Source organism: Xyrauchen texanus, chromosome 38 (genome assembly GCF_025860055.1).
Source record: "Xyrauchen texanus isolate HMW12.3.18 chromosome 38, RBS_HiC_50CHRs, whole genome shotgun sequence".
In the NCBI taxonomy this organism is placed as follows: Eukaryota; Metazoa; Chordata; class Actinopteri; order Cypriniformes; family Catostomidae; genus Xyrauchen; species Xyrauchen texanus.
Window position 1 is genome coordinate 33,265,066 of NC_068313.1, and position 27,670 is coordinate 33,292,735.

The 27,670-nt window shown below is 40.7% G+C and overlaps 1 protein-coding gene across 1 annotated transcript in view; it reads left to right on the forward strand.

Annotated features, from left to right (window-relative positions):
• fat3a (FAT atypical cadherin 3a) overlaps window positions 1-27,670 on the forward strand; it is a 97,072-nt gene that overhangs the window by 38,912 nt on the left and 30,490 nt on the right. Inside the window, exons 5-13 of the mRNA XM_052109881.1 lie at window positions 1,171-1,488; window positions 2,057-2,270; window positions 3,939-4,007; window positions 8,960-9,099; window positions 14,399-14,674; window positions 17,097-17,307; window positions 17,453-21,559; window positions 26,400-26,596; window positions 27,203-27,356. Coding sequence (XP_051965841.1) covers window positions 1,171-1,488; window positions 2,057-2,270; window positions 3,939-4,007; window positions 8,960-9,099; window positions 14,399-14,674; window positions 17,097-17,307; window positions 17,453-21,559; window positions 26,400-26,596; window positions 27,203-27,356 — 5,686 coding nt within the window. The remainder of the gene's footprint in view (window positions 1-1,170; window positions 1,489-2,056; window positions 2,271-3,938; window positions 4,008-8,959; window positions 9,100-14,398; window positions 14,675-17,096; window positions 17,308-17,452; window positions 21,560-26,399; window positions 26,597-27,202; window positions 27,357-27,670) is intronic.

Sequence of the window (27,670 nt, forward strand, 5' to 3'; positions counted from 1 at the left end):
GTTCTGTTGGCGCTTCCGAGATGGATGTGACACACCGTGTCTTTTCTTTTTAATGATATTATTAAAATATTTTTTGCAATCCAGCACAGTCTCCTGATTGGCCTGCAGCCATGTGCCCTCCGTGCTGATTGGTGAATGAGCGATGAGCTTGTTTGATAATGAAAAAGGGAAATGGATAGAATGTCAGACAAAGGATATGAGAAAAAAAGTGGAATATGATTCATCATCACTCTCATTCTGCAGAGAGAAAAATGGGGATGATCAAACACCTAAAAAATCTCTCTTCCTCTCTTTCCTGTTGATTATAACACATAAACTGTGTCTATTTTTACTGTGATTTTTATAGAACTCCACAAAATTACAAGGTCCCTTGGTTCTCTTGTGCTTTGTCCAGCTGTCAAGAATGCATCCTTTGTGACAAATTTTGACTCCCTAGCATCCTTATGTTTAGGGGTAGGTGTAGGGATGTGCTTAAGGGGTAGGGACCAATGAGGTTAGGGTTAGGGGTGGGCTTTTGGTTCGATTCCCGGCCCACACAACTCCACATGCCGAAGTGTCCTTGGGCAAGACACTGAACACCAAGTTGCTCCCAATGGCAGGCTAGCGCCTTGCATGGCAGCTCTGCCATCATTGGTGTATGAGTGTGTGTGTGTGAATGGGTAACATGGGTGAATGGACACAGTGTAAAGAGCTTTGGTAACCTCAAAGGTTAAAAAAGCGCTATATAAGTGCAGACCATTTACCATTTAGGGATAAGGGTCAATCAGGTAGCGGCGAGTCAGAATCTAGTGGGCAGTCACATTTCGGCACAATACCAGCTCTCATTCTATGGCTGTGCTTCTCGTGAGGTTTGTTGAGGCACGCTGCATCACCTTAAAAGCACAACCACTAACCATACACATTCAGACGAACGTCTTTGGCCATTACGTCATATCTTGCATAGATTTTTGAGTGGATGTTACTATGTTAAAAAATAGTCTTTATTTATCAAAATGTAATAACAGCTGAGTCACAAGCAATATTCTTTGCTATTTCTACAGTGTCTATTTAGTATTGGCACCACCAACATATATAATGATGATGTTCTTTTGTTATTGTTTATTTAAAGAGTTTTAAAACTATGTTTTTCATCATGGTCATTGCCCTGCTTTTGGACTTTTGTCTTCCCAGGTGACGGTATCTGACGGCGGTCTCTCCCCCAGGCACACCACAGTATGGGTGGTGATCCAGGTATTGGATGTTAACGATAACAAACCGATATTTCCAGAGAAGGTGTATCAGGTCCGTTTACCCGAGCGCACCCGTAAACAGAGAGGCGCTCCCATATACCGCGTGTTCGCCTATGACCAAGACCAGGGCACCAATGCTGAACTCTCCTACAGCATCGTTGATGGCAATGAGGACGGGAAGTTTTTTATCGACGCCAAAACTGGCGTGGTTTCGTCACCCAAGAAACAGTTCACAGCTGGAACCTATGATATTCTTACCGTGAGTTTCCTCTGACCTTTAACCTTTTCAAACACCTTTGATATTCATTGATACTCATGCCGAAAAATCTATCTTAAACCAGCTTAAAGTGGTTTTCCATGGTTTTAAGCTGGTCCAAGCTAGTTTAGGTGGTTGATCAGTGAGTGGACCTGGTGAGATTTGACTTAGTAGGTCAACAACAAACCAAATACCATGTTCCACAAGCCACTTCGACAAGTTTAAGGTGGTATGACTAGGTTTTTTTTAACCTGATGAACCTTAAGTGATACCATATCTGATGTCCATTGGCAATAGAAGTCTCAGTGAAATTGTGAATTTAGAAAATAATTTCCATCTCTGTAAAACACCCTCTAAACATATACTTGCCCAGTGTTCTTAATGAGATAGCTGACATTTTAAATTCCCTCTTGGAACAGGTTGTTCCTTTTGTTTCCATTCAATCCAAAGGTCAATACTTGATGCATTGAGTTTTCCATTTTAGTTTCATTCTTCAAAGTATACTTGAGTTTGCTCTCTCTTGTATTCCCGTGCTCCTGGTCATCCTTTCATGTTTGCCCCTTGACCCCAGGTGAAGGCATTGGATAACGGGCGTCCTCAACGTTGGGCGACAGCTCGTTTGCATATCGAGTGGATTCGCCGTCCGCCGCCCAACCCTGTGCCTCTTGCCTTTGACGAGCAGCTTTACAACTTTACCGTCATGGAAACAGACAAAGTGGCAGATATAGTTGGAGTGGTGTCCTCCCAGCAGCACGGCTCAACCTCCTTGTGGTTTGACATCACAGGTGAGTGGTTAGACTAGGATTACTAGTTTTTATGTCAATTGTGAGGGGAGCTTGTATTTTACAGTGTATCTGTAAAAATTAGCAGGTTGTGGAACTATTACGGAAGTGGATTCAGGATTTGGGATTTAGTAAGGGTAATCCTAAAACAAACATATCAAATATGTCTTGGTTTCAAGATTAGGGATTATGGCAAAATGTCAGGGATTAGGATTATTTTAATCCGGCCATAGATGACTGTTTCGAAATGTAGAAAATAATTGCCTTTCATTTATAAACAGATAAATACAAATGTGTATGATTTAATTCTTTAACATTTTAGTTCTAGATTGGGATTACTGCTAAATTACTGCACTATTAAATGTTATAGATTAGAGATTAGAGTATCTTTTATTTTGATATTTTGCATTGAGTTGGTGCGAATGTTTGTAATAGTCAGGGAATCTGTTCACTGCATGATTTGTGGTGTTGTGTTGCTATCCTATGCCATTCCACGGTCACCATGGCGATTGCTTGCGGCTGTCTGTTTCTGTGGCGATGTAAGGTTTGTATACACACAAACAATTAAACAATTGATCATTTTAAAAGACAAACTACCTTATTGTGTCAGTTGCGAACTTCATACAGAATTGTTTGTGATCTAAAATGTTTCAGTGTTTTAGTAACGGACATTTAAAATGCATTATGTAATATTTAAAATTTACATATATATATAATTTAGATTTTTTTATTAGATTATTATATTATATTAATAATAGATATCCTGAATATACTGTACATTTAAATTTCAGGATTCCAATTTTTGTTCATATTAAAGACACACAATAATTTTTTTTTTTTAAATGGCGATAATTATACAGTATTTTTGAAGTTGTCATGATCCCTTGTTGTCTGCCCCGTGTTTCACTAGTCAATTGTCATGAACTGCAATTCCCAGCCCTCATCACTGCCAGCACTTTGTCTGTTACGAAAGCAGGAGGAGGCAGACGAGGGGTGAGGATCTAAGTGCGGTATTTATTGAAAATAATGAAAACAAACAAGACTAGAACAAATGAAACATCCACGATGGGAGAACAAAACCAAAACACGGAAACATCCAAAGAATACACGGGCTGGAGAAACATTCACGGTGGGCAAAGGTAACATTGACAAACTGGGCAAACACGGCAAAACATCTACATCCAGACATCCACATTCAACGATCGACAATGACTGGGGAACAAACAGGGTTTAAATAGACAGGGGTAATGAGGTCTAAACGACAAACAGGTGAGGACAATGACAAAGTGCTGGCAGTGATGAGGGCCGGGAATTGTGGGAATTGTAGTTCATGGCAATTGACTAGTGAAACACGGGGCAGACAACAAGGGATCGTGACAGAAGTTATGTGTCTTGGGACTTTGACTTGTAGTGCTAGAAAGAAAAAAAAGACTCAGTTTCCCAGAATGCATCATGCATGTGGTTTGGTGTTCAGATACCTTCTGTTTGCTCCTCAGCCGCACCTGCTCTGCCCTCTTTCGCTTCTCTTTCTTTTTCTTTTTGCCTTCATTTTCTTTACCCCTTCAACAACTCTCTGTTCTTTACTTCCGTTGTTCTATAAACTCTCTTCCATCTTCTTTTTCTCGTGCTCTCTCTCTCCCTCTCTCTCTTCTGAATGCTTCGTATGGGAAGGTCCTCGCTCTTTCCGTGAGATGTTCTATATACTTCAGACCGCTTGCGGCAGGAACTGTTCTACAGAAGGTATCTTTACCAGTTCAGCCGAACTCCTTACTTTCTCTAAATCCTCTTTCTTCTTTATCTGTGGTTTCTCTCTTTCTCTTTATGGTCTGTGTCGTGATCTCTCTGTCTTCAACTCTATGTCTGCCAGTCTCTTTTCTAACTCTATCTGTCTGTCTTTCTTTCTGTATGTCTGTCTCTTTGCAGTAAATAAGTTCAGCAGAACTGTTCTTGCTCTTTTGCTGTTTAACCATCTGCTGGCTCTGCTTTCTCATCATCCCCTGGTGTTGTGCAGTGTTGCTCAAATGTGATTGGTTGGGGTGTGAATTTGAGTGTGTGTACTTTAATACCAACATTATTTAATCATATGTGTGAAGCATTATTGTATGCATATGTGTGTATGCTCCTTTAGATGTATTAGGATGTTTACTGTGCAGCCGAGATTATAGTTTATTTCCCACTTACGCGTGTGTGTGTGTGTGTGTGTGTGTGATTGCCTTTGTTTGTAATGCACCTCAGGCTCCTTTGGCGGTTCATGGCCCAGCCTTATTATCAGTGGCCTGATTAAATGCGTCATTAAACAACCAATCGAGTGTGGAAAAGGTCAGGGGTCAACCCAGGGTTAGCATGGCAGATGAGAGACTGTGTGTGAGGACAGAGAGGTTGGACGGTGATGAATGAAGGAGTGTGCATGTGTGTTTCTGCCAGGTGTTGCAGCAACAGGCGGGCACAAAATGATTTATGCACCCTGGGTAGAACGAGTATGTGAGTGTAAAAGGAAAAATGTAACGCACACCTCCACTTACACACACAGGGTTTAAAAACACTGATGCAACTCCCTGAACCTCTTCTTAAAGGCATAGCTTGCCCGAAAATTAGTCACTCTCATTTAAGTCCAAACCCGTATGACTTTGTTTCTTCTGTGAAACACAATAGGGGATGTTTTGAGTAATGTTCATACAGTTAAAGCACATTGTGATTTGAAAAGAAAAACACCATAAAAGTACCATAAATGTGGTCTGTATGATTATAGTCTATATTCCAAATATTCCAAAGCATTCTATATGTGCAGAATAGGATGAAAGTTAAATTGTTCTTCACTGAAAATATTACCCTTAAATGAGCTTAAATCTCAGTCATGATCACATGCATTTAAATTAGGGCTGCCGATTTAAAGTATTCATTCAGAGGGATTAATTATATTTAAAAAAAATTGCATTAAAAACAATAACATAATTACTCATGTCCCTAGACCATAATATGGAATATTCCAACCATCGGAGCTATTGAAACTTGAAGTACCACCTGTTTTCAGCAGGGGGCAGTAAGCAAAACTCCAGCTGTAAAGGCAACACAAAGCTCAGCTGACAACAAACAGCACTCAGGCTTGCTTAAAAATGCTGTTTATAGCACAAGACAGCCAAAGTGAGACAGGTGTACTTATGCAGGTGTACACTGGCACCTTTAGAAAAGCCTTTATAATAAATCTGTAATATAAATCTGACAGGTTCAATTGTTAAATGGATTGCTGGTCAATGATAGGCCATTCAAAATAATAAACAAATATTATTTTTATAAAAAAAAAAATTATTGTATTTTTAAATACTTAAATATAACTTCATAATTTATAAATCATCGTTTGAATGTTTGTTATTGGAGGGGCTTTCTTAGCAAATATTTATACTGTGTATATGCAATTATATGCGATTAATTTGATTTATTATTCGGCATATCATGTTATTAATTAGATTACACATTTGTATCGATTGTCAGCCCTAATATAAATATGTCACAAGAGTGTGTATGCGGTGTGTTATGCATGTGCTTGTTAGTGTTTGTGTGTGTGTGTGTGTGTGTGTGTGTGTGTGTGTGTGTGTGTGTGTGTGTGTGTGTGTGTGTGTGTGTGTGTGTGCACTTGCCTTTAGGTGCGAGGGTGAAAAATAAAGACAAAACGGAACCACTTTACTATAATGTTAACATTAGTAAATGCATTAGGTATTATGAACTAACATTGAACAAAAATAATTTAAAGCATTTATTAATCTTACTGTTTATCATTAGTTCATACTGTATTAACTAATGTTAACATGCACAACATTTAATATTAAACCATTTATTAGTATATGTTGAAATTTACATTAGCCCAGATTTATTAGTGCTATAAAAGTACTGTTAGGTGACATTGTTAGTTCATGTTAACTAATATGAATTAACGAGTACAACTTTATTGTAAAGTGTTACCGTGATCATTTAAGAAAATATAATTCATTATTAGTTCATGTTAGTTTATTATGCATTTACTAATGTTAACAAATGCAGATTTTCATTAATAAATGTATTAGCATACTGTATGTTCAATATAAAATGTTACCAAGATTTATGAGTGTGATTAAAAAAGGACATTGTTAGTTTAGACTGACTGATCAAATTATAATGTTTAGATTAAACCTCATTGTAAAGTGTCATTGTGTTCATTTATTAATTTACAATTGTTTATAATTTTCCATGCTAGTTTTGTTATGCATTTACTACTGCTAATATATATACAGCTTTTAAATTGAATAATGTATAAGTGTATGTTCAAATTAACATTATAAAATTGTAAAAATATGTGTAGTAAAAATAAAGTTTATGTTGAGTAGTATATTGCTACTAATATATATATATACAGGTGAAACTCGAAAAATTAGAATATCGTGCAAAAGTTCATTAATTTCAGTAATTCAACTTAAAAGGTGAAACTATTATATTATATAGACTCATTACAAGCAAAGTAAGATATTTCAAGCCTTTATTTGATATAATTTTGATGATTATGGCTTACAGCTTATGAAAACCCCAAATTCAGAATCTCAGAAAATTAGAATATTGTGAAAAGGTTCAGTATTGTAGGCTCAAAGTGTCACACTCTAATCAGCTAAACACCTGCAAAGGGTTCCTGAGCCTTTAAATGGTCTCTCAGTCTGGTTCAGTTGAATTCACAATCATGGGGAAGACTGCTGACCTGACAGTTGTGCAGAAAACCATCATTGACACCCTCCACAAGGAGGGAAAGCCTCAAAAGGTAATTCCAAAAGAAGTTGGATGTTCTCAAAGTGCTGTATCAAAGCACATTAATAGAAAGTTAAGTGGAAGGGAAAAGTGTGGAAGAAAAAGGTGCACAAGCAGCAGGGATGACCGTAGCCTGGAGAGGATTGTCAGGAAAAGGCCATTCAAATGTGTGGGGAGCTTCACAAGGAGTGGACTGAGGCTGGAGTTACTGCATCAAGAGCCACCACACACAGACGGGTCCTGGACATGGGCTTCAAATGTCAAACGTCTTACCTGGGCTAAAGAAAAAAGAACTGGTCTGTTGCTCAGTGGTCCAAAGTCCTCTTTTCTGATGAGAGCAAATTTTGCATCTCATTTGGAAACCAAGGTCCCAGAGTCTGGAGGAAGAATGGAGAGGCACACAATCCAAGATGCTTGAAGTCCAGTGTGAAGTTTCCACAGTCTGTGTTGGTTTGGGGAGCCATGTCATCGGCTGGTGTTGGTCCACTGTGCTTTATTAAGTCCAGAGTCAACGCGGCCGTCTACCGGGACATTTTAGAGCACTTCATGCTTCCTTCAGCAGACAAGCTTTATGGAGATGCTGACTTCATTTTCCAGCAGGACTTGGCACCTGCCCACACTGCCAAAAGTACCAAAACCTGGTTCATTGACCATGGTATTACTGTGCTTGATTGGCCAGCAAACTCGCCTGACCTGAACCCCATAGAGAATCTATGGGGCATTGCCAAGAGAAAGATGAGAGACATGAGACCAAACAATGCAGAAGAGCTGAAGGCCGCTATTGAAGCATCTTGGTCTTCCATAACACCTCAGCAGTGCCACAGGCTGATAGCATCCATGCCACGCCGCATTGAGGCAGTAATTAATGCAAAAGGGGCCCAAACCAAGTACTGAGTACATATGCATGATTATACTTTTCAGAGGGCCGACATGTCTGTATTTAAAATCTTTTTTTTATTGATTTCATGTAATATTCTAATTTTCTGAGATTCTGAATTTGGGGTTTTCATAAGCTGTAAGCCATAATCATCAAAATGATATCAAATAAAGGCTTGAAATATCTTACTTTGCTTGTAATGAGTCTATATAATATATTAGTTTCACCTTTTAAGTTGAATTACTGAAATTAATGAACTTTTGCACGATATTCTAATTTTTCGAGTTTCACCTGTATATATACACAATACTGTGCAAAAGTCTTTCATGAAAGCATTTGTCTTAAGATGTTTTTTACATCTTCAGCTTTAGTGTATCAGTAGGAAATATAAATATTAGACTCCCAAACATTACTTTTGCAAATAGAAAATAATAGAATAGAAGAACAGGGAGCCCTGTAACAGATGTCATACATATATATATATATATATATATACACACACTAATGTTTACAAATAAACCCTTATTGAATGTGTTGCTGACAAAACTTAGCTTGTTTATTTGGAAGTGTGTATTTTGTGTGTAGTACATATGTAGAGTGTGTGTATGATGTGCATGTATTTATTAAATATAGGATGTGTGAATTATGCATGTTGCAAATGTTGGGTGTGTTTTGTGTGTTTTTATGTAGAATTTGTGTAGGACATTATGCATGTATCCATATTGCAGATGTGGGATTTGTTGCATATTTACTGTGTGTGTGTGTGTGTGTGAGTGTGTGTGTGTGTAGAGAGAGAGTATGTGGGTATATTGAGGAAATCCCTTCCTGCTGTTCTTTTACAGAGTAAAACCCTGCAGAGCCCCCATCTGGTATACACAGGCATTACAGTTATGTGTGTGTGATACTAATATTTATTTGTGTGTGTGTGTGTGTGTGTGTGTGTGTGTGTGTGTGTGTGTGTGTGTGTGTGTGTGTGTCTTCCCCTTTTTCTTGATGGTAGACTGGAATGGAGTTGTTGTGTTTAATTCTTTCTTTCTTTCTGTGTAAGGTGGTGATATGGACAGTATGTTCGACGTTGAGAAAGGTGTTGGCACCATCGTCATCGCTAAACCTCTGGACGCAGAGCAACGATCTTTTTATAACCTCACTGTAGAGGTTACCGATGGAACTAATGTAGCTTACACTCAGGTAAACACACACACACATACATATATTAAAAAACTAAACAAAATTGAGGTACATTAACTTAAGGGTTCCAGTACTAAAGATGCACACAAGCTCTGTTCCAAAAGACCTTGTGCACACCAATATGATGAAGTATGTGGTTACAGTACAGAGAGCAAGTTTGCACTTCTTTTCATTGGAGGAAAAGTCTGTTGTGTGGATGTGAGGCATAAAGATAGCAAAATGAATGCTTTTTCAAATGAAAACTTTCTTGCGTCACTTTAGTGAGCTGCCTTGTTATCTACTGCCTACTTAAGCAGCATCCTAACCATAATGGAACCACAAAAGCGACTGGTTTGGAGCGCCCTTCATAGGCAGCAATACTGGACACCACATGAAATGGAGCTTTCCATGTGAAACGCACAGGAGACTTGACTCTCGCTCACTAGATGCTGTCTAGATAGGCAGCTCACTATGCTTTGGAACAGAGCTACAGTGTTTGTCTGCTTCAACAGCAGCTCTTTAGTCGATGATTGATGCTGATATTTGAACTTGATTGTTAATGTATGTCTGTTTGGATTGGCTATCCCTGATGTCAAGATGCTATTGGGTTAATAGTTTAGTCACCATAGATATGAGTCACTCTTGACAGTGTAATATGTCCACCAAGGTCAGAGTGGAAAGGACACGATCCATCCTGAAAGCAAAAACGTAGAAGAATGAGGAAAATAAATCTGTTTATCTTATAGCGAAAAAGCCGCTCAGTTCTTGGGGGGGTTGTAGAAACGCTGTCACATTTATGGATGTTTCTTCAACTGTGGACTTTCAGAGAATAAAGTCTCTTAAAACACTTTTACATGCTCACTAGTTTTGTCTACTAACAATAGCAACAGTGGACATACATGCAGCACAGAAGAATTACACAATAATTTGTCTTTTTTTTTCTGAATGTCATGAATATTTCCACCACATCTTTATTAGGGCCAAAATTGTTTGTTGTGATGGAAATAAAAATCAACACATTGGACAAGAAAGTGCCCAAAGTTAAAGAAATGCCCTTATATAAATGTTTGATAAATGATGACTACCCCACATTTGTGGCTTCATTTTAAACAAACAGATTTCAGATTTCATTTTTGTTTTAATATGAAGGTTGCATTAAAAAAGATCTTCATCGTGTATTTTTGATACTTTTAAATTGCCTTTTAGGTATAGATTTTAATAATGTTTTAGTCACATCCCAGACCCAGACTCTGAAAGACTATTAGAGGTTGACCGATAGTATATTTAGCTGATAATGATATCTGAAATAAAAACGCATATTTTTTAAATCGATTTATTTATTTTTAGTCTTTCATATAATGGGCACAGACATAGAGGCTACAAGACCAAAATAATAAAATTCCAGATTCATGTCGTGCAACAAAAATCCCAGTAATAACCAGAAAAGATAAATAAAGCGTTAGATTTGGTGCATAAACCCGGGCTTTTAACTTTAAACAAGAAATACACTTGCTTATTTTTAGGACTCTTATTTTGAAATGAAAGAGACTTGGCTCTGTCACAGTGCTCTAAATTTAAGTATTTACCAAATTAAGCTTTCTAAAGCCTATTTGTTCACCAGATGAGGTTTAGAATGATTATTCACAAGTTGTGATGTTGGACACATGATGTGCTAATGGGGCATGTTTACATATAGTAGCATTTTTCTTTGCTGCCACAAAAAGCAACTATTGGCACCAATTAATCGGGAAAAACTATTTATCAGTCAACCTCTACTCTTAATGTTAAACTATGAAAATCTGTTATAAAAATGCCAATTATAATGTTTAAAAATGTGAAAATAATATATTATTTGAAAATGACATTAATATTAATGCTCATTAATAATGTCTCATACAAGTGGTTTTTGAGGAAAACAAAGTAAAATAAAGATCACTTCTTTTTATTGAGCGTCATTTACGATCAAGCTTTTGTGTGTGTGTGTGTGTGTGTGTGTGTGTGTGTGTGTGTGTGGCGTGTATTTATCACTTTGTGGGGACCAAATGTCCCCATAAGGATAGTAAAACCCAAAATTTTTGACCTTGTGAGGACATTTTGTCGGTCCCCATGAGGAAAACAGCTTATAAATCATACTAAATTATGTTTTTTGAAAATGTAAAAATGCAGAAAGTTTTCTGTGAGGGTTAGGTTTAGGGGTAGGGTTAGGTTTAGGGGATAGAATATAAAGTTTGTACAGTATAAAAACCATTATGTCTATGGAAAGTCCCCATAAAACATGGAAACACAACATGTGTGTGTGTGTGTGTGTGTGTGTGTGTATGTGTGTGTGTGTGTGTGTGTGTGTGTGTGTGTGTGTGTGTGTGTGAATATAAATAATAGGCATTATAAAAGTATATAAAAAAAAACTTCATACCTTCATACAAAAAGAAAAGTTTTGACATAAAGGGTACCAAATTTAGAAAAAAAAAACATCCTCATTCAGTTGGTGAAAAACTAGTGAAGTATACACACAGCAGACATATGCAAAGCAGCGGGGTGGGCAACACCATACCTTTATGAGATTTTACAATCTCAGGGTTGCGTCGGTTTCATCCCGTGTTTTCTCAGGTCCGAGCCAGTAGAACCTGGTAACGTGGTAACAACTGACCGGGTGTACCGCTTGCACCTAGCACCCTTTCCCTCCGCTGAGGTAATATCGTGCGCTCTTATCCCAGGAGATCCCACTAACTCGGAAGCGGCCTGTCCGGTGGCGCTGTAGGCTTTGGAGGTCAGTGACGACGTCATCCTACAGGCCCTGGAGGGGAGCACCGGGCGATCCTGCCAGGTGGCAGCGTTCTCGGGACACAGGTGGATTGCAACCGCTCTGTCCACCTGGGGGACTGCCGAGTACCCGTGGACCGCTCTGCCGTCGAGGGTATTGAGAGCGGATGAGCGAGGGGTTCAATTATGGGCAGTAAAAGGTGCCCTCCACGACCTCATCAGCTCATCATGCACTTCCGGTAAGAAAGGAACCAGGGGGGGCGTGACTGTGAGCAGCGCGCAGACCTGAGGAACCAATCATCCAGCCCGGGTAAGCATGTCGGCCATCTGGGCGTCAGCCTCTGACTGGGCGTGCTGACCCGAGGGTGGCAGCCCAGTCGAGTCTTCCGCCGGAACACTCTCCAATGCAGCGGCGAGCTCATCATCCAGCTCAAGAGGATAGGCGAGCCGCTGTCACCCCGAGCCCGGGCGGAAGTCAACGAGTGTGTTGGGGGGCGGGTGGTTCGTGGGGATGTACCCGGCGAAACCGAGCCTGCTGCCATCCCTAAATCGCCTCCATCGCCAGCCAGGTCATCCTCAATCCCGTGGGAAGGAGCGACGTGGGGGGCGGCTGGAGTGGCGTTCCTTTTTAGGAAGGAAAGCCGCGACCACAACGTTGCCATGGTAAGGTTCTCACAGTGAGAACACGAACCATCCACAAATGCTGCCTTGATGTGATCATGGCCCAGACACACAAGGCAGCGCCTGTGACCATCAGGAGTGGAGAGCACCCGTCTGCATCCAGGAACTACACAGGGGCGGAATGGCATCTTTATAAAGACGCGTCCTAAAAAGGACATTCAGCACCACTGTGTATTGCTCTTTTAGAGAATTAAACTCTTTTACAAAAATGATCTTCTAGAGAGCGATGTCGAAGCGCCCAGGGGCAAAGCTGCACTGCCGTGCAGAGAAGGAGAAAGCCGCTGATATGCGCCATAGGTCCAACAGCATACGCTCTGAGAGATGAGATGAACAGTCTTGTGAATCGCAGCTTGCTGCTCACACAACCGGTCGGCTCCGAAGAAAATTTCTGAATGAACAGATGCATTTCCCTCCCTTTATGCCCGTATGTCCGGGTGCGGGACATGCAAATTTTATCTGCCAATTTCTCATTTGCCTTTTCTCAAGTTCAGAGATGCGCAATGCTCTCAAGAGAGACCCCTAGTGTCGCTTCTTCAACACAACGTCGAAGTGAGCGACAGACGGGGAACTCTCTATTAGAAAGCTCTCTCACTGTCTCACTCATTTACTCATTTTCATACACAAACACACATTCATTCACGGCCTGTAACACACACACACACACACAGATGGAGCTCAGCGTGTTTCCATAAGGGTGGGTGAGAGATGGAAGTGCACGTCTGTTATTACTTTATAATTAGATCAGCAGATACGGTTTGATCTTATGCTCACACATGCACAAAGTGTGTTCTCAGCATGCTCCTACGACAAGTATGGCTAAAAATATAAGTTCACAAAAACGAGCCTATGCTGACGAAAGGCGGAAATGAAAGAAAAACTGGCTGATGTCAGTATATATATATATATATATATATATATATATATATATATATATATATACAATGTATAAAACAATATTTAAAAATTTTTGCACTTGTTTTTGCACTTCATAACAATTAAACTGACATTTTGCATATTATTATAGAACAATACAAATTAATATTCTGAATTATTATATTTGACATGCTTTACTCTTTCAAATTTCATTTATTTATTTAGGAATTTCTTTATATTACACACAGAAATAATTAAATACAACACAATAGATGTAAGCAATCACTAACCATAAGCATGACAATTTAACAATTTATTTTGGCTACAAAAACTGTATAAAAACAGTACAAAACTGTATAAAAACTGTATAAAAACAAATTATTTAAATTGTCTTCATAATATTGCACTTACATTTTCCCTGGTTTTTATGCACAAAAATATATTTATTTTAGGTGGGGGTCCCCTCACAAGGTGATTGGTATATTTGAGGGCCCTTGGTATCAAAAAGTTTGAAATCCTCTGATATATTATACAGTAGTTGTAATCTCAAATCAGCTTTCTTATCCAGTTCAAATGAGCTGGACTGCTTTTATTTAGATTTATAGAGTGTGTTTTACACATCAAAACATCTTGTTTGACTTTGAAGGAGATTCCCAAGCCATTTTTCTTCTATATTGTGACATCTTTCAGAGTGAGAAAAAAAATGAAGGACGTACTGTGAAAAGTGGGGGTTGATTTCTCGGGGGTTTTAACCAATCTCCAAATTGGTTAAAACTTAAGTGGCCTTGGTGATGTCAGCCGAAATGGAAAGTTCTTTCAAGTTCTTTAGATTACTAAGACATTTTTTTCCCCTTTGCAATAACGTGAGCTGATGAATCGTGTATAATGAGACCAGGAGCTTATAAATAGTAATACTTAAGTATTTTCATTTATTTAAATTATGTGAGTGAAATAGGTTCATCTCTGTTGCCGTGTGTGTGTGTGTGTTTGTGTGTTTTGTTAATAGGTCCACATTACTGTTCTGGACAACAACGACAACGCACCTGTTTTTTCTCAGCCAACCTATGACATCACAATCGCAGAGGACACGGCCCCGGATACGGAGGTGCTTCAGGTGCTGGCGTCTGACCGCGATGAGCACCACCGTTTGACCTTTAACCTCCAGAGCAGCGTTGACCCCAGCAGCATGCGCTTGTTTAGAATCGACCCGAACACTGGAATCATCTACACAGCTCGCCGACTGGATCACGAGAGCCGAACCCAGCACATTCTCACCATCATGGTAATTCAAACCAAAATTGTATACATAATCACTGTGACATTATCACATCTACATTTAGAATGTATCTTCAACCCTTCACCCTAAGTGTCAAACTTTGTAACTCACTATTACTTTTTTGCTATTACTTTTAAGTAAGTACTAGTAAATAAAAAGACTTATGAAATGACTGAATGGTGACTGAGGCTGTCAATCCATAACATTCTGCTTAACATCTCCTTTTGAGTTCCACGGAAGAAAGAAAGTCGTACAGGTTTAACTTAACTTGATTGTAAGTACTGTAAATGATGACAGAATTTTTGTTACTATTTGTTACTAAAGTAAACTATTACTTTAACAACCACATAGCAATGCCTTGCAACCACCCAGAACACCTTAGCAACTGCGTAGAAATGCCTAGCAACCACCCAAACACGTTAGCAACAGCAATGCATAGCAACCACCCAGAACACCTAAGCAACCACATACCAATGCCTTGCAACCACCCAGAAGACCTTAGCAACCACATTGTAAGGTCTAGCAACCACCAATAGCAGCGCCCAAGCAACCACCCAGAACAACCTAGCAATCCCATAGCAATGAACGTTGAATGACGTTACACTTATATAGTGCTTTTCTGATATTACGCTCAAAGCGCTTTACATGCAAAGCACTCAAAGCAATGATTAGCAACCACCCAGAACATCTTAGCAACCACATAGTAATGCCTGACAACCACCTAGAAAACCTTTGCAGCCACATATTAAAGGGGTCATGACATGGGTTTTTTTATTGTATTATTATGTTCCCTTAGGTGCAATTATAGTATTAATATATTTTTTTTTTAAGAAAAACTTTTAAAATCTAGTGATTTATGACCTTTTCCCACCCTGTTTCTCATCCTCTGATTCAAACAGTCTGTTTTGGGGGCGTTTTCCATTTAAGACTTCAGTGTTAACGCCCACTGTTATGATTGGCTAACGTCAGTGCCTATGTATCAATTATTGACGCCCCCAGCCAGAACAATATGCAAGTAAACTAAGTAAAAACACTGTGATTATTCATAATGAATGAAATTGGCTTTAAAAAGTAGTTTAAAGTTTAAAATAGATTACTTACAGTTTGCGTCGTCGTTGTTCCCAGAATAGTCGGCACGGACTTATCTTTGAGCAACAGTTTTCTGGCAAAGCCAGCATCATATTGAGATTTGTTCTCAAAACAGTCATCCTTAAAATGACTGGGACGTCCGCAAAAAATAAACTGCATCCATTTTTCCCTGACGTCTGGATCTTTCGGCAGCTTATTCAGAGGTTTTGTTTGACCACAGCCAGGAACAGCACATCTGTGTGGCATCGTAATTTTCCTGTGCACAAGTAGTCTCTGTCAGAGCTCGCTGTCCATCGACTGAACACTTGTGAGGCGCACGGCGATACTGAAATGAGCGTAGTTGTCTTGCGCTTAAAGCGTAGTTATCTTGTGCTGGAGGCGGTCATATGCAAACGCTGTTACGTCACTTCTAACCGACACGTCACTTCTAACCATGAATCCAGAACGAGCTGTATTTTGAGCTTGATTAAATAAATGATTCGTTTAGAATGGGGAGGACGTCTTAAAATATTAAACTTGCAGGACGTTTTAATGATACAAAGACCTCTTATATACCAAAAGATCAAGGCAAATTTGGTTTCTCATGTCATGACCCCTTTAATGCCTAGCAACCACCTAGAACAGTCTAGCAACTCCATGGTAATATATTATATATATATATATATATATATATATATATATTTTGGTCTACCCCATTACCCCCCATTATAAAAAAATAATGTAATTTTTTACATTAATTTAAGCAGATGTCACTGTTTTAATCTTGTCTGCACCTGTTTTGTTTCTCCACTGTGATCTAATTATCTGATCTATATCACTACTTGTTTCCACACTCCCCTGACGAGGGCACAAGACAGTGAGTGTCATATCAAAAAAGCACAAGGATATTCCTGCTGCCTGTAAACATGTGAAATTTGTCTGTCTGGCAGTGAGTCAGTTTCAGTTTATTTTGTGAGTACCAGTGTGTGTGTGTGTATGTTGCTTTTTGTTTGTGTTGGATATTGCTGTTTGTTTCAGACATTCAGAATTAAAAGGGTATTTTAGCCAGAAATGAATGTTCTGTCATCAGTTACTCACCTTCATGTCATTCTAAACTTTACTTTTTTTTTCATGGAACACAAAAGGAGAACATCTGAAGAATGTACTGTATTGAAGAATTGCAAAGAGTGCCAACTAGAGCTTTCAAACTTCAAAAAGGATGCAAAAGCACAATAAAAGTATCACTAAAATGAAGACAGAATTTCCATTTTGGGGTGACCTAATCCTTTCATTTTTGTTTTTTCTCCCTCTTTCTTTCTCTCCATCGTTCGCTTTCTTGTTCACTGTTTTTGCATTTTAGGTGAAAGATCAGGAGTTCCCTTACAGACGCAGCCTTGCTCGCGTGCTAATTGGTGTAGAAGATGTGAATGACCATGCCCCTTACTTCACCATGTTCATGTATGTTGGACAGGTGTATGAGTCAGCTGCACTGGGATCAGCTGTTCTCACTGTGTCCGCACTCGATAAGGACAAGGGCCAGAATGCACAAATCAATTACAGCATTGACTCAGGTATTTACACAGACACACTACAAACCAAAAAGTTTGGACACACTTGACTGAACTTATTACTAATGATCTTAAAATCATTTTCTCTTAAACAAGTGAAATTAACGCTAGTGGTATTTTTCTTGGGTTTTTTTCTCTTTTTACACAGGAAACACAGCAAACAGTTTCAAAATTGATCCTGTTTTGGGTATCATCTCACTGGCTCGAGAGCTGGATATCTCCAACATTGGCCACTTCGTCTTATCTGTCAAAGCGACTGATAATGGATCACCCACATTGTCTTCAACGGCTATCGTGCGTATAGCCGTCACCTTGTCCGATAATGCAGGCCCCAAGTTTCCCCAAAATGAATATCAGGCTGAGATCCCTGAGGGTGTTGCCATAGGAACCTCTGTCATCACAGTGAATGCCCTAAGTCTTTCCACGCTTACCTATGACATTCGCCATGGCAACAGAGACCGAACCTTTCGTGTCAACCAGTACAGTGGAGTAATCACTACGCAGAAATTGCTAGACTTTGAAACCGTTTCCTCATACGTGCTAATAGTCACAGCAAGCAACATGGCAGGACAAGCATCTAATGCTACAATAACTGTTACTTTGCTTGACCAAAACGACAATGCACCAGTATTCCAACTGCTGCATTATCATGGAAGTATTAGTGAAGGGGCGGGGCTTAACAGTGTTGTGCAAAGTGACAATGGTCAACCACTGGTCATACGAGCAACAGATGCTGACCGCAACCACAACGCCCTGTTAGTTTATCAAATAGTAGAAGAGTCTGCCAGACGCTTCTTTGCTGTAGACGCGGGTACTGGCTCCATTCGAACAATTGCACAGCTTGACCATGAAACCACACCCACATTCCGTTTCCATGTTAATGTCAGAGACAGTGGACATCCACAGCTCTCGGCCGAGCACCCAGCAGAAGTCACTATTGAGGTGCAAGATGTTAACGACTGCCCACCAAAGTTTTCCCAGGATTCCTATGAAGCTGTTCTGCTGCTACCAACGTATGAAGGTATAGAGGCCCTACAAGTTTTCGCAACTGATCCTGATGGCAATGGCCAATCAGAGCTCACCTACTCCTTGACAGATGGGAGCTTAGAACATTTCAGCATAGAACCAAACACAGGACTGTTGACGGTGAGAAACAGTTCATTTAGCAAAGAACGATTCCGTTTTAATGTCCGCGTATCAGACGGACGCTTCTCCAACTCAGCTCTGGTTACCGTTTTAGTGCACGAAGCTCTCGACAGCGGGCTCGCTTTTACACACAGTGCCTACAATGCCAACATTGAGGAGAACAATGGCAACATAACGACGGTTGCTGTGGTCACCGTGATAGGGAACAAACTAAATGAACCCCTGCGATATATGTTGCTGAATGCAGGTGGGAAATTCCGCATCAGGCCAACATCAGGTGCCATTGAGACCATTGGAGTCCCACTAGACAGAGAAGAGAAGGAAGAGTACGGGCTGCTGGTACAGGCAGGTCGCGAAGAGGACCGCCTACGTGTCGCAAGGGCGCTAGTCAGAGTTCGAGTCACTGACATCAATGACAATGCTCCAGTTTTTGTTGGATTGCCATACTATGCTGCTGTGCAAGTAGACGCTGAGCCAGGGACGGCAATATTCCATGTGACAGCAGTTGACCGTGACAAAGGTCAAAATGGAGAGGTCAACTACTTTCTGCAAGATGAGCTGGGACATTTTGAAATTGACCACGAGAGTGGCGAGCTTCGCTTAAGAAGAGCTTTTGAAGCTGATCTTTCCAGTGTGGAATATCAGGTTTTGGTCTTTGCCCATGATATGGGCATACCACCTTTGTCCTCTTCAGTCACTTTCTCAGTTACTGTTGTAAACAAGGCAATGCCAGTTTTTTACCGTCCCTTCTACTCTGTCAAAGTGAGTGAAGATGTATCAATATGGACTCCAATTCTGGGCATTAATGCCAGTAGCCCTGAGGGCCAGAGTGTGCTTTACACAATTACACATGGTGACGCAAACTCGCTGTTTTCAATTGGATTTGACACTGGGGTCATCAGTGTCATAGCACCCCTAGATTACGAGACCAGCCCAGCCCACAGACTCATCGTCAGAGCGACGGACTGCCTCACAGGTGCTCGAGCTGAAGTAGATGTTGAAATCATAGTTTTGGATGTCAACGACAACCCTCCGGTGTTTGAGCAGCCCTCGTACAAAGCCGTTATTTCAGAGTCTGCCATGATTGGCACTGCAGCATTGCAGGTGTTTGCAACAGACAGTGATTCTGAGAAAAATGCTGCTGTTCGTTACCAAATCATACTTGACCGCAACAACAGCACAGACCACTTTCACATCGACAGCAGCAGTGGTCTGATTCTGACAGCTCGCTCTCTGGACCACGAGACTATCCAAAGCTACATCTTCCTTGTCAAGGCAACAGATAATGGCTTTCCACCACTGAGCAGTGAAGTGTGGGTTACTGTTGATGTCACAGACATCAACGACAATGCTCCAGCATTCAACCAGCTGCTCTATGAGGCCTCGGTCAATGAACTGGCACTTAAGGGTCACTTTGTTACATGTGTCCAGGCCTCTGATGCGGACCGTTCAGATGCTGAGCGTTTGCAGTACGGCCTTGTGTCTGGAAATGATAAAATGCTGTTTAAACTGGATGCCGCCTCAGGAGTCCTCACCCTGAGTGGCCAACGGCGTCTACAACGCATGCCCTCCGCCATCACCCTGAACGTGAGTGTTTCAGATGGTGTATTCATGAGTACGGCGCAAGTGCACGTTCGAGTAGAACGGGCTAATTTGCACACCCCCCAGTTTCCGCAGGGTATATATGAAGCAGATGTGCGGGAGAACGCACCAGTGGGGTCAAAGGTCCTCATGATCAGGGCACAAGATGCCGATCCTGGCCCGTTTGGGTATGTGCATTACGTTCTGCTATCTGATGCCGCTCGGGACTTATTTAGCATTGATGGAAGTGGCCAAATAACAACTCTTGAACGTTTAGACAGAGAAGAACGAAGTGAGATTTTGCTGTCCATTGCAGCTGTGGATGCAGGTGGCAGATCTGGATATTGCACCGTTCGGGTCACTGTAGTGGATGAGAACGATAATGCTCCACTATTTGGTGCCTCAGAGTACCATGCCAGCGTGCGAGCTGAGGTCGAACCAGGTACCCTCATGATGCAAGTGCAAGCTTGGGATGTTGATCAGGAAGTCAACGGACAAGTAAGCTACAGTCTGTACAGCGAAGCAAGTCTGCAGGTTACTGACATCCTAGACATTGATCCAGACAGTGGATGGGTCGTCACCAAGGGCAACTTCACCCCTTTGCGTGGGTCTGTGCTGTCCTTTTTTGTTAAGGCCTCTGATGGAGGGGCACCTGTCAGACATTCCCTTGTATCAGTCTACATCCACGTCCTGTCCGCAGACTCCCACATACCTGCTTTCAGCCAACCGCAGTTCTCCTTTACTGTGCCCGAGGACATGTCCATTGGTTCCCTACTAGGTGCGGTGCATCTACACACCTCAACTAGCCATTCCTCCTTCCCAGTAAGCTTCTCAGCTGTGATCGGTCAGACTCCAGAGAGCAACAATGATGGCGTGTTTGTGGTAGACAAAGAAAGTGGCATGATCAAATTGGATAAAGCCCTGGATCGCGAGCTGACCCAGGTCTATCATTTTAAAGTTCTTGCAGTGTTGCAGCAAGGACGGTTGGATGCAGTATCTGCTGTTGATGTGGAGGTCAAAGTACAAGATGTCAATGATAACAAACCTGCATTTGAGTCGGACACCTATGAGGCATCAGTCACCGAGGGTCTTTCACCTGGGACTAGGATTCTACAAGTACGTGCTATGGATCCTGATTGGGCAGCTAACGGTCAGGTGACCTACAGTCTTGCTCCGCCTGGGCTACTTGGCTCTGCCAGTGAGGATATAGAAGAGCTTGGAGCCTACTTCACAATCGACAGCAGCTCTGGTTGGATATCAACACTGAAGGGGCTGGACCATGAACAGAGCCCTGCCCACAGTCTTACAGTCTGGGCATTTGACCTCGGTGACCCCACCAGCCAGTCATCCTCAACTACTGTTACTATAGCAGTGAGTGACTCCAACGACAACGTACCACAGTTCCTTCAATCCCGTTACTATGGTAGTGTACGTGAAAGTGATGCACCTGGTGAAGTTGTGGCAGTAATAAACACAAGGGACAATGACAGCTCACCTGGAAACCGACAGGTCACCTATCATATTACAGGTAAGAACTTATGAAATCTGGTAAATAAGCCACTACATGGCCAAAAGTGTGTGGACACCACCTTCTAATTAACAAGTTGATAAAGGGATAGTTCACCAAAACATTTCTTCAGTGGAGGAAAATCAACTTCTAGTGAAACTAGATAGTTATAGCAGCAAAGGAAGAACCACATTCTCTATTGATGCTGCCCATTGTTTTGAAATTAAATGTTTAGCCAATACATATGGTTGTTGTGTTTGGATGTCCACATACTTTTGGCCATGTAGCAAAGCTCTTCATGCTCAAAATTTAAAGGTAGCCTGATTTTATGAAGCCCTTTTCTGCTTTAGGCATAATGTAGAGTAATGCTATTATGGGATGTCAGAAGTCCAAATTAATTACACCTCATTCATCCGTTCCTGATAATGGATTCTTCGCTCTGAGGCTACCAGCTGCATTTTAAGGCAGTCAAGAGTTGCTTCTTGCCGGGTAGAAAAACCAGAGTCAAATTTTTTTAATAAAACTGTGATGCAACTGAATGCAAATTATACAAGTGGGGATTTGTGATGTGAAAACACATCACTGCACTAAAGAGAAATTACACAGTGACATTTCAGAAAGTAGTGGTTTAGTTGGATAGTGTCTTTCAAAAGGGCGAATATAAACCAGCTGCTTATCAGCATCTAGCTGAGTGAACTTTGAATATACCTTTATATTCAGGGAGTGTAGAACATCTCGCTTGGTGACAAGGAACAGATTGCTCACACAAACACACACTTACCATGCACATGCTCCTAAGCAGCACACACTTGTAAATTAGCCGCTCAGAAACTCATAACATTGAATTAGGGAGCTGCCTTATTCTATAATTCATGGCTTTTCTCAAACATTCGCATTCACACTCCTTGGCCTGAACAGAATTTCGATTAAGTTCAACCTTTATGCTGTCATTGTGATTTAGACTGTGCTGTCTCCAACTGGAGCCATATTTTTAACAAGATTTAGTACAAACAACACACATGCATGCACACAAGCGCAACTAAATTGCAGCCACAGCATGGAAATGAAAGGAAACGTTGTGACAACAATTGTTTGTGTGTTTTGTTTTGGCTTGTGTTCTACTGAGAATCGGTTACCCTCTCCCCACTCTCCCACATTCCCTTCTCACTTTCATAACGTTTAAATCCTCTTGTTCCCGACAAACGCAAAGGTCAAACAGACTCTTATATACTTCTCGCAGCCCAGCGGCACAAAAAGGCTCAAAGATCTGTACATAGTGCACTAGTAAGAGGGGGAGGAAACGAGACAGGGAAAGAGAAAGAAGAAGAGACAGATTTGAGCTACCTTAATGTCTTTATTCTTCTCTTATGTTATTTTAGCTGCGATGTTACAGAGCGCAGAGCAGTTAAACCATAAATAGTTACTCTTTAGTAGTTCATTAGATAATCTGAGCATTTTTTAGAAGTTCTTTGCTTTAAGATTCAATAAGGTTCATAAAAGCTACAGTATCTTATACTGTGTAAGACCAGTGCTGAACAGCTGAAAATTGCCCACGAGATAAATATCCCAGCCATAACTAAGATTTAACAGCCGTTAAATGTTGCAATATCTAAAAGGTGAAAGGTCATTGTAGAAACACTAATGGACCAGAACTGATGTTAATTGGTTGGAAGCACGTCAGTTGATTTTAATTGGTCAACTCAAGGTAATAATGATACTGTTTAAGTGGTATTGATACAGTTTAGATTTTTATGTGTAGATCAATGGTTCCTAAACCTTTCAGACTGAGTACCATATCTGTTCAAATTAGACCATTCAGTTACTAGTTGGCACTCAACAAGCTTGTTCATGCTCTACAGCTCTGATGAAAGAATGTGGGCTACACATTACATGCACAGTCTAATTATTGGATGCACAAAGCTATATTCAAATTGTAAATATATAAGGAAAAAAACTCAAACATATAAATAACATGTATTTTATAAATGGCCTTTTCATCCACTCCAGGCTCAGATTTTTTTCTGTTTGTTATGAGATGGTCACATTTATTTATTTGGCTTATGGCTTAACATGCGGTTTAAGAGTATTGTCAGTACCGCTGCTCCCTATAAGCAGACTACGCAGTCTACGTAGGGCACCAACTCCCTAGCTGGGCACCATCTTACCCTAGGAGGGCACCAGAAAGTCCACCAGATGACCTTACTCGCATGTTATACATTATTCAAAGACCCGAAAGCAGTTGCGGAACACAGATGATCGCTTCGCGATTGATAGGACATCAATTTGGCCTTGAGTATTGTATAATGCATTGATCAAAGATGGCATTCAGTGCTGATGTCACAGTCACACTGGTGCACATTAAAGCTTAGAATCTGTTTACCAGGCCTTCGGAATTTATTTCGGACACTTTTCAAATGCCTTTTTATATATTTAGATTTTATTGTTGTAGCCTTTTCCCAGATCCAGACTTTCAATATTAAACTTTGAAAATCTACTATAAACATGCAAATTATTCATCTATTAATAGCATCTAAACAATAAACATTTCATAAACCATTTCAATATTTGTTGTGTGCAAATGATTTCTATCAATTAAAAAAAATATTGGTGGCGTCATTTCCACCACACCGAACAATTTGGCCCCTAAAACTTTTATTTTTTTGTCTACTTGATACCAAGTCAACAATAATGTTAGCTATGAAATTAGTTATAGCTTGAAATTAGAAAATGAGCGAAGGTTCAAATTGTTGCTCTGCCATTTGAACATGACAAAGTCACACATAATGCATGTCTGCCCAAATGAGAGAGTGCAAAATAGAGAAATAGAGTCGGAAGTCGTCCAGGCCTTTGTTGACACTTTTTTTTTTTGTGATGGAAGATGTTCTGTGTTATCAGCCCCCAGCTGTGTTAAATTACACTCTTTATTAGATGAATAAGCCAGTGTGTGTCTGTACTATGAGTGTACAGTAATTGGATGCTTGTCAAAGCGGACTGCTTTGATTATAGAGTAGTTTCCATTTAACTCTCACTCAGTCAAACTCTCACTCTCTCTATTTCTCTCTCTCTCTCTCTTGTCCTTTCTTCCATTTTCTCTCTATCTTCCTCTTTCTGGTTACATTTTAAACGCTGACCTGTTCTAATTAACTGGGTGGAGTTGTGCTCTGTGGTGTGGTGTGATAAATTAGGAAGGTTTTGACCTAACTGTTGGCAGTGCTGATAATCTAATGTGAACATAAAGAACTGATTATTATAATTCATTCTAGTAATGACTGCCATCACTGAAAGGACTAATGGAGGTTATTAAGACATGGAGATAATCGTGTGTGTGTGTGTGTGTGTGTGTGTGTGTGTGTGTGTGTGTGTGTGTGTGTGTGTGTGTGTGTGTGTGTGTGTGTGTGTGTGTGTGCGCGTGTGTGTTTTGGCCACTGATGTGGCCTGTTACAGTCAGTAGTGGATTTCATTGCTACTTAAACTGTCACAGTCTCTTGGGAGATTAACTCTCGTTTCTAATCTTTTGTGTGTGTCTGTGTATTTGTCTGTGTGTGTGTGTGTGTGTGTGTGTGTGTGTGTGTGTGTGTGTGTGTGTGTCCGTGCCTGTGTGTGTGTGTGTGTGTCTGTCTGTGTGTGTGTGTGTGTGTGTGTGTGTGTGTGTGTGTGTGTGTTTGTCTGTGTGTGTCTGTGCCTGTGTGTGTGTGTGTGTGTGTGTGTGTTTGTCAGTGTGTGTGTGTCTGTGTATTTGTCTGTGTGTGTGTGTGTTTGTCTGTGTGTTTGTCTGTGTGTGTGTGTGTGTGTGTGTGTGTGTGTGTGTGTGTGTGTTTGTCTGTGTGTGTCTGTGCCTGTGTGTGTGTGTGTGTGTGTGTGTGTGTGTTGTGTCTGTGTGTGTGTGTGTGTGTGTGTGTGTGTGTGTGTGTGTGTGTTTGTCTGTGTGTGTCTGTGCCTGTGTGTGTCTGTGTGTGTGTGTGTGTGTGTGTGTGTTTGTCAGTGTGTGTGTGTCTGTGTATTTGTGTGTGTGTGTGTTTGTCTGTGTGTTTGTCTGTGTGTGTGTGTGTGTGTGTGTGTGTGTGTGTGTGTGTGTGTGTGTTTGTCTGTGTGTGTGTCTGTGTGTGTCTGTGTGTGTGTTTGTCTGTCTGTGTGTGTGTGTGTGTGTGTTTGTCTGTGTGTGTCTGTGCCTGTGTGTGTGTGTCTGTGTCTGTGTGTGTGTGTGTGTGTGTGTGTGTGTGTGTGTGTGTGTGTGTGTGTGTTTGTCTGTGTGTGTCTGTGCCTGTGTGTGTCTGTGTGTGTGTGTGTCTGTGTTTGTGTGTGTGTTTGTGAGCGTGTATTTATCACGTTTTGGGGACCAAATGTCCCCATAAGGATAGTAAAACCCTGTTTTTGAAAATGTAAAATGCTGAAAGTTTTCTGTGAGGTTTAGGTTTAGGGGTAGGGTTAGGTTTAGGGGATAGAATATGAAGTTTGTAAAGTATAAAAACCATTATGTCTATGGAAAGTCCCCATAAACCATGGAAACACAACATGTGTGTGTGTGTGTGTGTGTGTGTGTGTGTGTGTGTGTGTGTGTGTTTGTCTGTGTGTGTCTGTGCCTGTGTGTGTCTGTGTGTGTGTGTGTGTGTGTGTGTCTGTGTTTGTGTGTGTGTTTGTGAGCGTGTATTTATCACGTTTTGGGGACCAAATGTCCCCATAAGGATAGTAAAACCCTGTTTTTTGAAAATGTAAAAATGCTGAAAGTTTTCTGTGAGGTTTAGGTTTAGGGGTAGGGTTAGGTTTAGGGGATAGAATATGAAGTTTGTAAAGTATAAAAACCATTATGTCTATGGAAAGTCCCCATAAACCATGGAAACACTACATGTGTGTGTGTGTGCAGGGGGTAACCGCGGTGGTGTGTTTGCACTGGGACTGGTACAGGGGGAGTGGAAGCTATACGTTAAGCGTCCTCTAGACAGAGAAGAACAAGAATTGTACCTCATCAACGTCACGGCAACAGACGGACTTTACGTCTCCATGGCAACCGTGGAAGTCCTGGTTATGGATACAAACGACAACAGCCCTATCTGTGACCCGGTCAGTAAAACCCTTTCAAATATTTAATGAAATTCATGGCGAATGTATGCACTTTTCTACTTTAGAACAGCTGCTCAACACGTATAGTTCGCAAATCTACATGCTAAAAATTGATGAAAACATGCCAAATCCAAGAAAGCAATAAATTCAGCCAGTAGCTTCATGCAAAATGGTCTATAAGGATAGGACCTTGGATAGATATGGTCAAACAGAAAATTGGGTCAATCTGTTTATCAGAGGACATTGATGCTGTCTTCCTAGAAAGTATTTTTCTGTCCCGTAGGCACATTCAGAGGTTTCAACGATCAAACATTCTAATGTACCGATGTAGTCCAAAAGCAATCAAACCAAAAGTTCAAACACACCTCTGGAATCCCAAAATGACTGAATCGAATGTTTAAACGTTTGCATAAAACTATTTGAAGATGATGTTTGAAGAAAACCCAAAAACATTGGGTTTTGAATCGGATGCTCATATGAAAGGCAAAAGCATTTGAATATAACATTTAAACACACCTATGATGTCCTTTCGAATTGAACAGTTTATATGCAAAATCTAAAATCTGAAGCTGATGTGAACTCATCTGTTAACTTGTGTTTGTGTAGGCTGTGTACTCAGTGTCCGTCTCTGAAGACGTTCCCCTGAATAAGCAAATCCTTTGGGTTAAAGCTACAGATGCAGACACGGGCTCAAACGCACAGATCCAGTTCTCTCTATTCGGTTCTGGAGCAGAAGACTTTAGCATTCATCCTCATACAGGTACTTGTGTGTGTTTGTGTGTGTGTTTGTGTGTGTGTTTGTGTGCGTGTGCGTGTGCGTGTGCGTGTGTGTGTGTGTGTGTGTGTGTGTGTGTGTGTGTGTGTGGAAGCAGCCATCTCCCCAGAAGGAAAATAGCTTAGTAAACAAACTATTTAATGTCTGTGAAAATATAAATATGTAAGAGTGCAGAAAGGTTTGTGTTGGGGTTACATTTAGGGGAAAGAAAGAATAATTCGCTTAAAGGGACAGTTCACCCAAAAATAAAAAATCTCTCATCATTTACTCGCCCTCGTGAAATCCCAGGTGTGCATGAC